This window comes from Macrobrachium nipponense, chromosome 39 (genome assembly GCF_015104395.2).
Source record: "Macrobrachium nipponense isolate FS-2020 chromosome 39, ASM1510439v2, whole genome shotgun sequence".
NCBI lineage: Eukaryota > Metazoa > Arthropoda > Malacostraca > Decapoda > Palaemonidae > Macrobrachium > Macrobrachium nipponense.
In genome coordinates, this window is record NC_061099.1 from 8232638 (window position 1) to 8246979 (window position 14342).

General features: G+C 38.4%; 1 protein-coding gene across 2 annotated transcripts in view; it reads left to right on the plus strand.

Annotated features, from left to right (window-relative positions):
• Nucleotides 1-14342, plus strand: part of LOC135210096 (serum response factor-like) — a 454183-nt gene that overhangs the window by 24358 nt on the left and 415483 nt on the right. For both annotated transcript variants that reach the window (XM_064242897.1, XM_064242898.1), the window contains exon 2: nt 4573-4824. In XM_064242897.1, coding sequence (XP_064098967.1) covers nt 4573-4824 — 252 coding nt within the window. The remainder of the gene's footprint in view (nt 1-4572; nt 4825-14342) is intronic.

The following is a 14342-nucleotide window of genomic DNA, read 5'->3' on the forward strand; positions in this document are numbered from 1 at the left end:
CTTATTCTTACAAGACTCTAAATGGCCAGATATGCTACAGTAAAACTGTAGAATATTTAGGGCGTTTTCTGTTCTTCCCAAGGCTCTAAACGGACTAAATACTCTACCGTAATCCTGTTGAATATTTCGGAATTTACTTATTCTTACAAAGGCTCTAAATCCCCTAAATATTTTACAGTAAAACTGTAGAATATTTAGGGCGATTTCTGTTCTTCCCAAACCCCTAAATGGCCTAGATATATTACAGTAGACCTGTAGGATATTTAGACGTCCGTCTCTTCTGAACAAGATTCTGAATTTCCTAAATATCCTATAGTAAGACGGAAGGATATCTACCTTTGAAGGATTTCGCTCGTCTCTGTGACTCCTGATACGAGATCTGGTGTCCTCGGAATTTCTGTCGTATTTAGGCTTCTCTCGACAAGGGCACAAGGTTGCCAGTGCCGTCGGCCGTTTTTCTCCGTACAGAGTAATGTTTCAGTTGAATCAGTTAACTTTGAAAAAGGTGGCTTATGAGTTCTGATCTGTATACTACAGTTTTGTTGGCTAAAGCGTAGATATTCGTAATTTACGTGAGCTTTATTTATGGTGCGTATGATTATGCTACTTGTAATAATTACCGCAGTGTGATATTATTATCATCAATATTGTCTGCACGAAGGTATTGTATAAAAAAAAGAAGAAGATGACTTTTCAGCCAACCAAACCCCCCCCCCCCCCCCTCTCTCTCTCTCTCTCTCTCTCTCTCTCTCTGTCTGTGTGTGTTTGTGCCAAATCCTCTCCCTCGCAAAATCCCTTGCCGACAACATTCAGGAACGGTGTTTTGGAAAGCCTCGCTCTCATCTCTCTTCTCTTCTCTCTCCTCATTATCTCCTCCTTCTCCTCACTCTATATGCGCGTCTGTGTAAATGTGTTTTTTTTTTTTTTTTTTTTTGCCATTGTTTTTGTTTTTCTTGCCGCACTTTTCCTTGTATATGTGTCGGGACATTTGTAGGTGTTCCCGAGCGCCGGTTCAATCACGCGTTGAAAGATGTGCTGGTCTTGGCAAAATGTTTTTGCTCATTATTATTATTATTATTATTATTATTATTATTATTATTATTTTATTTATTATTCTTATTATTATTATTATTTATTATTAATTATTATTATTATTATTATTATTATTTTGGTTGTGAAAAACTCTATCTCGAGAGTATACATAATGTTCTAAGGGGTCCACAATAAAAAAAAAATTTACGAGTTCGTGTATAATTTTAAAACCCTTTACAAAAAGCTTTCGAGCTCTTCCCTGGGATGCATCTTCATTCAAAAGAAAAAAAAATTTATTCATTTTTTGGTTGGAGACCCTCTTGCAAACAAACTTCATTTTTCCATTTAAATTAAGTTTATTATTTTTTATTTTATTATTATTATTATAATATATATTTGTGGTCTTTCACAATCATCCTATTCGACCGGGTGTTTTTTTATTTTTTATTTATTATTATTTTTTTTATAGTGTGGGGTTCTGGGTTGCATCCTGCCTCCTTAGGAGTCCATCAGTACACTCTTCTGCATGAGTCCTGGAGCTACTTCAGCATCCAATTTTTCCAGGTTCCTCTTCAGGGATCTTGGGATCGAGCCTAGTGCTCCTATGACTATGGCTACCATTTCCGCTGGCATATCCCTCTCATTTCTAATTTTAGGTCTCGTTACTTATTATTATTATTATTATTATTATTATTTTTATTATTATTATTATTATTATTATTATTATTATTATTAGGTAACTGAATAAATTATTAATATCTCTGGTCATCTTGTGACACTGGAAGTGTCATTCAATAATTGATTCTTGTCTCTGGTCCTTTTGTAACCCTAGAAGTGTCATTCATTAAGTGATGAGTGTCTCTGACAGTCTTGTTGCTCTGTGAGTGTCATTCGATTACGGATGACCCTGGAAGTGTCATTCAAAAATCGGTTCTTGCGTCAGGTACTCTCGTGACCCTGGAAGTGTCATTCGTTAGTTGATGACTGAGTTTGGTGCTCTTTTGACCCTGGAAGTGTCATGAAGAGCCCCCCACCCCCCACCCCTCACATTTTTTTTTTTTTTCCTGTCTACAAGCACACACGAGCGTATAGCCTAGCCTACTGTACGGCTGGTGGCTAAGCCCGTGTGGACATTGGTAAGCAAAATTGAAAGGTTTCTTTAGGCTGGTTAGCGCGGAGAGAGAGAGAGAACCTTTTCCCTTCCTCTCTCTCTCTCTCTCTCTCTCTCTCTCTCTCTCTCTCTCTTATCTCTTACTAATTTTTTCCTCATTTTCTGTATATATTCATATTGGTCTTCACCTTTGGGAAGTTTTTGGTCTTCGCTCTAGGTTTGGCGACTTTTTTCGCATCTTGTCTGTGACTTTATTTGGTTTTTACCGTTCAAAGACATATTCGACTCGGAAGCCATGTTTGCTTTTGATGGTTGAACCCATCCCCCCCCCCCCCCCTCCCCCCCCCCCCCCCTCTCTCTCTCTCTCTCTCCTCTCTCTCTCTGCAGCGCCAGGTAACCATCAGCTAATCATCCAATCAATCTCTTACTTATCGTGACGCTAGGTACCTCTCTCTCTCTCTCTCTCTCTCTCTCTCTCTCTCTCTCTCTCTCTCTCTCCCACCACCCCCACCCCCACCCCCCCACCCCCCCACAGAAGGGTCCCCCTTCACCGGGTGTGTGTGGCTTCTGGCGTACCAAACCCGATCAGCATTTCCTTTTAAGCAGCTTTGGGCCGACATGTGTTTTATTTATTTATTTTATTTTAATTGTTAAGGAATTTCCTTCTGAGGAGGCCACAATCGACGAGATTCCTTTAAGGCAGTAAGCATTATGTCACAGGGAAATCTGGTAGGTTAGTAAAACTGGACATTATCTGGCCATAACGAAGCTAGATGCCAGAAGAAGTGTATTCTAAAGATTTTTTTTTTTTTTTTTTTTTTCTTTTTTTTTTTTTTTTTTTTTTTTTTTGTATAATTGAAATTGCAGTTGTGCGTGATATCGTTTATATTATGAGATTGAGATATATATATTATATATATATATATATATATATATATATATATATATATATATATATTTATTTATTTATTTATTTATTTATTTATTTATTTATTTATTTAGACAGGCAAATATGTAGGCAGGCCGACTACTGTCAATAGTCACCAAGTCTTTCCATATCGACGAAAAGAGTATACAATCATTTGAATGTAGAAATAGAAAACATTAAACTCTTAAAAGATTGCCTTCGTGGGCCTATGCTGTCAAAATGTTAAGAGAGAGAGAGAGAGAGAGAGAGAGAGAGAGAGAGAGAGAGAGAGAGAGAGAGAGAGAGACAGATACAAGTGTAGGCAATTATGATAAGTCTATTACGAGCTCGCTGACCCTTGTAGCCATTCGTTACTAAGTTGGGTGTTGGGAACAGTGTAATTTATAAGGTAACCCGTAGGAAAAGCCTTATAGGTGTCGCATTCATATGTCTTGTACTGCAGGCTTTGGCTCGGTGGGGAAAACCGTTGTTGCTATGAAGTTTAATGTCCGTCTCTCGAAGTTAGTTACCCGTGGTAATCCCCTTCCTTTCTTTCGTGAGAATGATTACTCTTGTTTTTGCCTTTCATCCTCTGCTGGTCTGTTGGGGTGGCTCTCTCTCTCTCTCTCTCTCTCTCTCTGCTCTCTCTCATCACACAAACACACACACACATACACACACACACACACACACACACACAACACACACACACACACACATATATATAATATATATATATATATATATATATATATATATATATATATATATAATATATATATATATGTCACTGATTACTGTCTAAAATACATAGATGGCTATGTGCAGCAGAAACGAATTGTAACTGTGATATTATTATTATTATTATTATTATTATTATTATTATTATTATTATTATTTATTATTATTATATTATTAATGAGCGGTTTGACCTTTTGTTTAATAGTTTAGTTTGAAAGAGGGTTCCGAGATATTATTATTTATTATTACAACCTAACATCTTGTAATGTGAAGACTTACTGCTGCTTTCATTCGTCCATTTGTCATGTTCGAATTTAATTTTACAAGTCAGGGAGAAGTTAAGACAACTCTTGCAGCAGATATGAATCAATATTTTTTCTCTGTAATTAACGTGTACAGCAGATATGACCCCATATTTTTTCCTCTTCACAGCAGATTTGAACCCAATATATTTTTCCTGTGTCATTACCTTCTACAGCAAATATTATTTTTCTTTGTCATTAACCTTTACAGCAGATATTAACGAATATTTGTTATGCCATTAACCTTTTCTGTTCACAGCCTGTGTCATTAACCTCTACAGCAGAGTTTATTTTTCTGTCTTTAACTTTTACAGCAGATATTAACGAATATTTTTATCTGTCATTAACCTTTGCAGCAGATATGACCCCATATTTTTCGTCTTGACAGCAGATAATTAAGAACCCCTTATTTACCCTGTGTCCTTCCCCTCTATAGCAGCGAATATTAACGAATACCATTTTCCTCTTGCCCCCTGCAGGCCTACGAGCTGTCCACTCTGACGGGGACGCAGGTGATGCTGCTGGTGGCCAGCGAGACGGGCCACGTCTACACCTTCGCCACCCGGAAGCTGCAGCCGATGATCACCTCGGAGGCGGGCAAGGCGCTGATCCAGACATGCCTGAACAGCCCAGACCCGCCGCAACCCGCCCACCACCACGACCAGCGCATGTCGGCCACGGGCTTCGAGGAAACGGAACTGACCTACGCCGTCAACGAGGACGAACACAAGGTCAGACAAATGATGTACTCGGCGCCCATCAACTCCATGCACCAGGGCGGTTCCTCCGTGCCCTCGCCCTCCCACCACGCCGCCGCTGCCGCCGCCGCCGCTGCCGCGGCCGCCGCCCTGCAGGGCCACCACCACCCGCCCCAGTACCACCACCCGCACCAGCCCCCGCCCACGCCCCACCTCTCCACGCCCACTTCCAACCACCACATGAGCCACCACCCACCTCACCACCTGACGCAGACGTCGCCCGGTGGTCACGCAGACCACACGGTGGGGGTCAGCCTCCACCAACACGGCCACCTGGTGGCCCCACAGACGGCCCCTGCCCTCCCAACTCCCCCCCCCTTGCCCCCTCACTCCCCAGTGCCGCCCCTTCCCCCACTTCCCCCTACCCCAGTGTGCACCATCACCCTCATCACCATATACCCACACACACCCGGTAGGGATACGCCCACAGTCCCCAGCCGTCGTCGTCTCACGCCCTCACCCATTCCTTTCCCATGAACTATCGCATGGCCACTGTGTAACTCACTAGGGCCCTGGGATGTTTGTGGGATGGAGCAAACAGACCCTTTTTTTGGCTAATTTGGACGCCTCCCTCCCCCCCAACCCCCCCCTTTTTCGGAGGGCGCTTCGGAGAGGTGCGGGGGCGTCCAATTTAGAGGAAATCGGTGTGTTGGTGGTGGTGGTGCGTGACGCAGACGGCGACGCTGACGGAGAACTGCGGCACTTTTCGATCTGGACTTGGCGGCGGTGGCGGCGGTGTTGGTTGCGGCGAGAGGCACCTTCTTCTTCTACCCACCCACCCACCTATACCCACTGCGTCCGTCAAGGGCGGCCGCGCTCCTGTCGGGGGACTGAAGGGCTCGGGAACTGATCATTGTGGATAAGTTGCATTTTCCAGAGTTTTATTTTTTTTTTATTCAACTATATTGATGTCATTCAGGATGATGATGACGTCATCGAGAGCCTACTTACGAGTTGATTGATTGATTGATTGATTGCCACTTTCAGGATGGCAGTAGAACCTCTTTTTGTGGGAGGTTCAAAGGGCACCAGATTGATTCTGTTTTTCAAAGCAGCAATAATGTTATTATAGTCAGTGGTGCAGCTAATTTCTTTCTCGATTATTTAACTTTTTGTATTTTTTGTCCTAGAATATGAATAATAAATGATAAAACAGTAAACTAGGACGGCGGGACGAACTCTAAAATTCTCCCAGGTGGAAGGCTCTGAACACTTAAACCTTTAAACGTTAAACCTTTAAACGTTAAACCTTGAAACGTTGTCAATTGACCAGAGAGAAAGAGGAGGAGACCTTCCAGAAATTCACCATATAGATATATATATATATTATAAGTCTTAGAGCCATAGGCCTTCGAGCGTAGGCTTCATTAATAATTAACGATGATAAACTTAATGATATTTAAGTCGGGTTCATATTCCCATGAGCCCTTCAAAAGGCCCCAGGAAGCCTTGTTTTATTTTTCTTTTTTTATAATGTTGTACTTAACAGTACGATGATCTCAGTGTGATGACTCGTGTGCCATACATGTACAAGACATGTCGCCGATGGTCACCGACATAGAGTCCTTACAAACACCCCTCTCCAGTCGCATAACTTACTAGACTGGAAGACCCAGTCATCCAGTTTTCCAGTTTTGAATTTGATTGAGGTTCCATGCTTCTGTTTTTATTACTTTCCAATAAACATGGAAACTTATTTGTAAGCGTTATTAAGATTATCTCGATGCATCTAATCCAACCCCCGCCCGCCCCCACTTTTATTCCACACAGCCAAGCTGTTTGGTTTTGTGAATAATTGTAAGTAACTGACTCGTAAGTAATGTCTGTGACGGTGATCATCAGGTGACCTAGTGGGCGTGGGCTGGTTGTCATTCCACGGGCGGGTTCTATAGGCGTCCATCATTGCAGAATCCCCGCCCGTCGAAGAGACAATTCCGCCCCCCTCTGTTACTCCCAATTAGTGACCAGTTTCATTCCGGTTATGCACGAGGAAACAAACAAACAAACGAACAGACGTTTGTGTTTGAACGGTTCAAAACTATTGTTATTGTATATTTCCTGTTATTCATCAACATAGATTTAGATTGACAAATCTCTCCTTATTTCGATTCGGTTTGGGGCTGTTTTCTGTGACTGCAGTCTCCTAAAAGTCACTTTAAATAGAAAATTATTCTATCCATTAATTTAATTGATTTTCTTTTTGCTTGCATAAGGTTTGAACCTGGTCATTCATTTCCCACGTGCTTGTGATAATGTCTGCCAATCATTGTGATCATTTTAAATGTAGAATGATATTCCAGTGTGTTCAAAAATGCATATTTTTTCTGTTTTTTTTTTCTGTAGTGCACGACAAGCATGATGATTCTATTCTCTTCATTATATTGCATACTTTCCTTGTTGTCATTATATACGTCGCCTTTTTCCATATACTGCTCCTGATACAGTCCCAAAGAAGGTCTGTTATTCGTTTTCGAAAATGTGGTTTTTTAAGTTGTCTATGTCTTGATGATTTTATATTATTTTTTTTTTTATGAAGGTCTTTTATTCATTTTCGAAACTGCGGTTTCCATGCTGTCTTCGTCTTATTGGTGATTTTATATAAACTGGTTGATTAACTTCTTTGAAGTAAGTCTAATTGAATCTTCATATTTTGTTATTTTCATGGTTAATCTTTGTTTTGGCTACGATTTCGACAGTCATCAGAAAATTGTAGCTAATTCGGGAAACCTTTTTTCCTTTGACACATCTGTTAGATTTTCTTTGCAAGCCAAAGAAATCGCCCGAGCTAGCTTTAGAATTCGTGCCAAAATCATTTCTACTCTTGGTACGACAGAGGGATGAGCTGTAATGTCTCAGTGCCCTTGAAATGCTGTGTATTGATGTAACATGAAAATATTTCAGGAAGACTGTTAAAACGTCAAGTTAAAAAGGATAAAGTTAAAACGCATTCTTGATTTATTCACCTTTAAATACTCCAGTAAGAGAAAGGCTAAATATAATATAGGTTGACTGTGACCAACATAACATCTCAAAGTCAGGAGTGGTATCGTTTGGTGCTGATAATGTTCAGAAGTTAAACCTCATTTTGTTAAACTCTTTCTGTTTCATCTTTGTTTTGAAATGCTTGTGAAATTCTGCATTCATTTTTAAAGGGGGGGCCAGGGGGAGGAGGAGCAGTAGGGGCTATTTCAAGCCCTGCTTTCGTTTCAGCTGGTTTCAGCCCAAAGTTTTTGGGGGCAAGGGCGGAACCCTTTTTCTTGAAGCGGAGTCCAAGTTTTTTCAGCTTTTTTTTTTCCTGGAAGCCCCTACCCTTTTTCCTCTCTTTCCCTAACATGAGCGTGATGTTTTCTCGTAAACCTGACTGGGAATGTATATAGCTAGATATACATTACATGGATGTATTTTTGTGTATTATATATGTATTGTTTATATACATATTCCCTTGAAGCCTTGCCCGACAGAACGCTCATGTATGAATGAAAAGCTTGTCATCTGTACTTTTAAAAAACGTTTTACTTTCATTATCGATGGGACCTGTACCTCACATCAAGGTTGTTGCCGGTGTCTGGTTGTTAAAAGAAATTGGAGTGCGTTGTGAAGTTGTTTTTTTTAGATCCTCCGTTTTAAGCCATGACTGTGCCAAAGTTTAGCCGTATAGTTCGAGAGCGGTCTAGAGGCGGGGCCTTCGTGAGACCCGCGTGGCGCCAGAGTTGTCGTTCTACAAGATATTTCAAACGCACGTAGCAGTGTTCTCCCGCAGGGGTGTGTCCTAGGGCCGTCACTGTCTCGTGTTTTGTTTTCCTTTGTCATTTTTGCAGTACAAAATGTCAATAACAGTTTTGGAACGAGTCGAATGAGTGTCTGGAGGGCATTCTATCCTTTTCATTCCGCTGGTTGGTTGGAGTTTTCTCACGGAAAGGACATTTTTGCAAGGGAAGGAATTGTTCTGTGGTGTCTTCGTCGTTGTTGTAGAATTGTGCCTTTTCATGCTGTACATTCCAGGTACTGGGCTTTTGTGATTGTCTTGTCGACTTATTCAGATGAATCGTAGCTAACTATACTTAATTTTTTTTTTACCATTTTGTAACATTTATCGTTACCAAACAATTCTTGAACGACTCCCACGTGATGATAGAGATTGCAGTGGATCCTGGCGTGTCACGCGGTTCGAGAGAAAAAACAGAGATAGGTATATACGGTTGCCGCCTCCCGCCAAATATTTATTCTCCAGCCCGCGCCCTCGAGAAAAGTTAGTTTGTCCCTATCCCTTTGTTTCTTTGGTTGTGTATGAGTCGTGAGGATTTCTCTCTCGTTTGTTTGTTGTTGGTTGCGGTGGCACGAATATTTTTTTGATAGTTTAGCATCGATTGGTTTTCCCCCAACACAGAATGTACTGCATGTTTTCGTGTAAAACTTTCGTGCATGTGTGCTGGACATTGATGTAGTATATAGATATAGAAAACTTTATATACAAATGCACAGAAATTTGGACTGCATGTGTGAGTTGTGTAGAAGTATTTCGTATGCCTTTTTTTCCAGAAGTGTTCTTGTGTGCTTTTGAAGTGTATTCAAATTCTAGTAAATGCAAGTTTTTGAATCTTTCACTTGTGATTGGAACCGAAGAGGGTCGCCGGGCCGAAGGGTATTTTTTTCTCTTTTGGGCATGGCATCAGCAGTTCCCTTCTGTGCCCACAGCATGATGACAACAGATAGGTCGAGCTTCTATGAATGCCATGTCTCGGTTACTCCATTATCTTTTTTTCATTATTATACTTTTCTACAACGATGATAATAATGAATATGACCAAATGTGATGACTTTAGCTCTTAACGTTTAAGTACCCATTGCTTCACTTAATTGATATTGTTAGGTTTATGAATATATACTGATTTATTATACTGTACCTAGTAATTTTGTTTTTTCTACTAGCATCGCTGTTTCTCCCCAACCTGTCTCTTGACACTTGTCTCAGTTTTATGTACTACATTGTTTCTCGTTTTTTAACATAATTTTTTAAGGCTGGATTATTTTATTGATGAACTTTGAAGAAAAAAAAATGTGTTACTTATATGTGAATTATATATTTTGTGTTTTTTATATGACTTCATGACTTCAGATATTCGTGTGAGTGCTGTCTCTTGTTGATAAGATGTTTTCTATTAATAGTGTTGACCTGTGAAAGTGAGTGGCTGTAGCAATTAAAACTTGAGTTTTTTTATACGGTTGTATTTGCAGCGTGTCTTTGCCGTCACTGTGTGTTTTGTTTGTTCATTTTTTTTTGTTCTTTGGTTTTGTTCGCGTGGGCTGTTATTGCTCTGAAAGTTCTACCCGAAATTGCCCCTACGTAGGTGAAGTTTTTAAGATGGTGGGCCTTTGGATAACTCGTGATTTCTCGTCACTTTGCTGGTGGCACCTTCTCCTTGCAATTGCGCGCAATTGCCTGCCTTTGATTTGGGAACTATTTTTGACGGAATCCTTTTCCTTGTTGATCTAAAGTCTAAAGTGACTTTTTTTTTTTTTCAAACTTTTTTGGAAAAAAATCTTTTTTTTTTTAAAAAAAAATTCTCCTTTTTTTTTTTTCACTACTGGGTGAGAGAGGCATTTTGATACAGAAATACAGAAATTCGAGTTTAAAATTCTCTCCTCTCCTTCTCTCTCTCTCTCTCTCTCTCTCTCTCTCTCTCTCTCTCTCTCTCTCTCTCTCTCTCTCTCTCTCTCTCGGCAACACAGCGGTGACACGAGCATGAGTGTTCTGATGATGATGATATTTAGCCCTTCCTTAGATTTGCAACGAATCGTCAATCGGAGAATTTGGAGTGTTGATATATAAAAGCAAGAATTAACTAGTCAGCGGACGAGGGTAACGCCAGCTTTAACCAGATAGAGATGTTGATGAAAGTCAGGAAAGAAGGAAGGAAGGGAGGGAAAGAGGCGGTTTAGTTAAAAAAAGTTATAAAAAAATTAATCAGAAAAATTAAAATTGTAATTTAAATTAAGAAATAATAAGTACATTTAATTAGTTATAAAAAATTGATCAGCAAAAAATTTTTTTAAAAATTTTTATAAAAAATTTATTACTTTATTTGTATCTTTTCCTTTTAAATTTTTTAAATTATTTTTTTATTGTGTGCTTGAGAAATTAGTTAGAATCGAATTATTTAAAAAAATTAGTTTTGTTAATTTAATTTTAATTATTTTCTTAAAAATGTTTTTTTTTTACTGAAATAATTGGTTTTCTCTGTTTGAAAAATTCGGAATTTCAAGGGGGGGGAGGGGACCCTGGAATTGGGAAGGAGAGTAGAGAAGGCAGGGAAGTGTGAGTGCATTTTGGAATTGGGTCAAAGGTCACGATGACCTCGTTGACACAGGGCGCAAGGGCAAGCCATTTGTAGTGCTAGGAATTCTCATGAACATGTCCAGATATTTATCAGATAGCATTCCGGTCTACTTGGAATTTTTTTTCAGATAGCATTCCAGTCTACTTGGTATTTTTCTCAGATAGCATTCCAGTCTACTTGGGATTTTTCTCATAGCATTCCAGTCTACTTGGAATTTTGTTAGCGTTCCAGTCTACTTGGAAAATTTTCAGATAGCATTCCAGTTTACCAGGAATTTTTCATATAGCATTCCATTCTGTTTGGAATTTTATCAGATAGCATTCCAGATCACTTGGAATCTTCTTCAGATAGCATTCTAGCCTACTTGAAATCTTATCAATTAGCATTCCAATCAACCGGGAATCACTCCCTCGTATTCCAGACGGGACCAGGCATTTGTTACTCTTTCGAATGAGATTGAAACACTTAACTCGACTTGCAAGGATAGAAAATAGTAGCACTGTTTGTTCTTGTGGATGTAGTGTGTGTGTTGCAATAAGTGATCAACAATTGTGTATCCGTGTGTATGTGTTTGTGTATGTGCGCCAGAGAGAGGAATATAGTCCTTCGCAAATCCTTCCCTATAGCTCTATCCCATTTCTGGTTAATAATTGTTACTCTCCTACCCGGTGTATATATATATATATATATATAATATATAAATATATATATATATATATAATATATATATATATATAAAAAGATTACTTGTTCTCCCCTCCATCAGAAAAAAAATTAAGCAACGGAACGGAACTTTTAAGAAAGATATAACGTCGAAAAAATAATGCTGTACCTCTTCCCCATTCTTGTACTTAATAGGTCTCTCGCTTTTATTTTGTCTCCCCATAAGCTTTTTCTAATTATTACTTTGTTATTATTATTATTTTTATTACTATATCCTCCTCCTCCTCCTGTGCTGTGTTGTTGGAGGAGGTCCAATCCCCTTCCCACTCCAAAGCCAACATATGTTGGTGTTTTATATATGTGTAATATATATAAGATGTGCTTCTCTAATGTGAAAGGTCTTTCCCTTGGACCGCTGGTGACTCAGGAACTCCTTTATCTCTCGCCCCAGTGTAGAGATTTGTAATTACGAGGTTCGCCTGATTTATCCTATAGATTCTTTTCTCATATGGAATACACACCAGATAGCAGCCTCCCTCCTCCTCCTGCCCCCCTCCCCCCTTTCTCTCTCTCTCTCTCTCTCTCTCTCTCTCTCTCTCTCTCTCTCTCTGACTAGCCTTTAAAATTGTCGTCTCTAATTCGAAGAGTTTTGCTTTATATTCTATCTCTATCTCCCTCAACTTCCATAAAAATTCCTCTCTTTGTTTATTATTATTAATTGATTTTTCCACCCTCCTCCTCATCCTCCTCCTCCTGCTCCTCCTCCTCCTCTAAGGGGGACAGGCCCCCCAGGGAGGCTAGAATCATCCCAAGCACAAACACTGTAAATAACTGATGATGATGATGATGTTAAAATGTATTTTTTTTTAATTAACTGAGTAGTGCAATAGGTAACTTATTGTAGATCTTAGGACAAGTCTTTTTAGATGTGGAAAAATGTAAATACTTGTTTATTAATCTTGTACAAATGGCCGATATGGTTTCCTAGTAAAATCATGTTATTAGAATGTTTGTTTTTCTTCTGATTTCTTTCTACCCATTTTGTTTGTGTTCATTTATTTTAAGTTTGTCTGGCTTTTGAGTTGGTTTTCTTTTGTGTGGAAACAATATGATTTGTTTTTATTTTGTTGTGAAGAAGATCTTTGGTTAAAATGAGGAAGGACATAACTCGAAATGGAAATGTCGAGTGTATTATTTATTGGCTGTGATATGTTGCTGCTCATTATGATTATGTATTCATATATAATTATGGATTCAAATATGATTATGAATTCATATATAATTATGGATTCATATATAATTATAGATTCATATATAATTATAGGTTCATATATGATAATGGATTCATATATAATCATGGATAAATACTCTAAAGAAAGCCGGAGAAATATTGCCAGCAATCACATTGACTAGAAATTGCTTATCAGTTTTTTTATCTTTTATTTTTTTATTCATTTTGGAAATGGTAATGAATGAGGAACATGTAAAAAACATGAGAGGGAAATAATCTGATAATATTTTTGGAAATTGTAACGAACGAGATGTCAGAAGTATGAGGGGAAAATAATCTGACATGATAATCTTGGAAATTTCAGTCATTAGAAAAGCAAAATGGTGAACCGAAAGAAAGTTTCACAATCACAGATAAATAAAAGTCTTCACGGGCTCTTGTCTGACACAGCATAAATTGTTCTTTGATCTTGAAAAAAAAAAAAACAATTGTTCATTTCAAGTTATTGTTTTCAATTTCCTCACACGTGGATAGAATTTTTTTTTTTCACCGAGTTGTCTTTTAACAGTCATTGACAAATTTGTCTTAGAAAAAGTGAATGAATGACGTATATCCAAACCTGAAGGATTTATTATACTGTTACTATATATTTTATCTTAAACCAGTAGTTGCCATGCTATGGAGCTGATAACAGAATGAATAAAGAAATATAAAATGCTGCATTAGGAAAAAAGTGGAGCTGAATTAAAACAAATATCGTTTGCCTTTATTTTTTATTAGTATTATTTTGACATTTGTTAAATACATTTGAGAGTAGACACTTCATATGAGTAATACAATTGGATTTATACAGAATGTCTTTGTGAAAACAGTAAAAGAAAAAATCGAGGTATGAAGATAATTAATTATAATCACTCGAACCTCGTTTCCTAATTCCTTATTTTCTATTTCACATACTTTTAAATAATTAAGACCTTGATAATGGACCCTATTTTTCAATGAAGAGGAAATCGCCGATAATTGTTTGCTTATATCAGTCAAATATGAACGATTTTCTTAGCGAAACAAAAGGTTCCAATGTAATATTTAGACTTCAGTGAAGGAAGGAAGGAAGGACACTTCCCAAGAAAAGTACGGATCTTTAAATGTAAAGAAAGAAATAAGTGAAAGTATGACCAAGAAAAATATGAGTGCACGAAACGTAACAGAATTTAACAAGAGACAAACAAAGGTTGGAGCTAATACTGAAGGAAATGAAT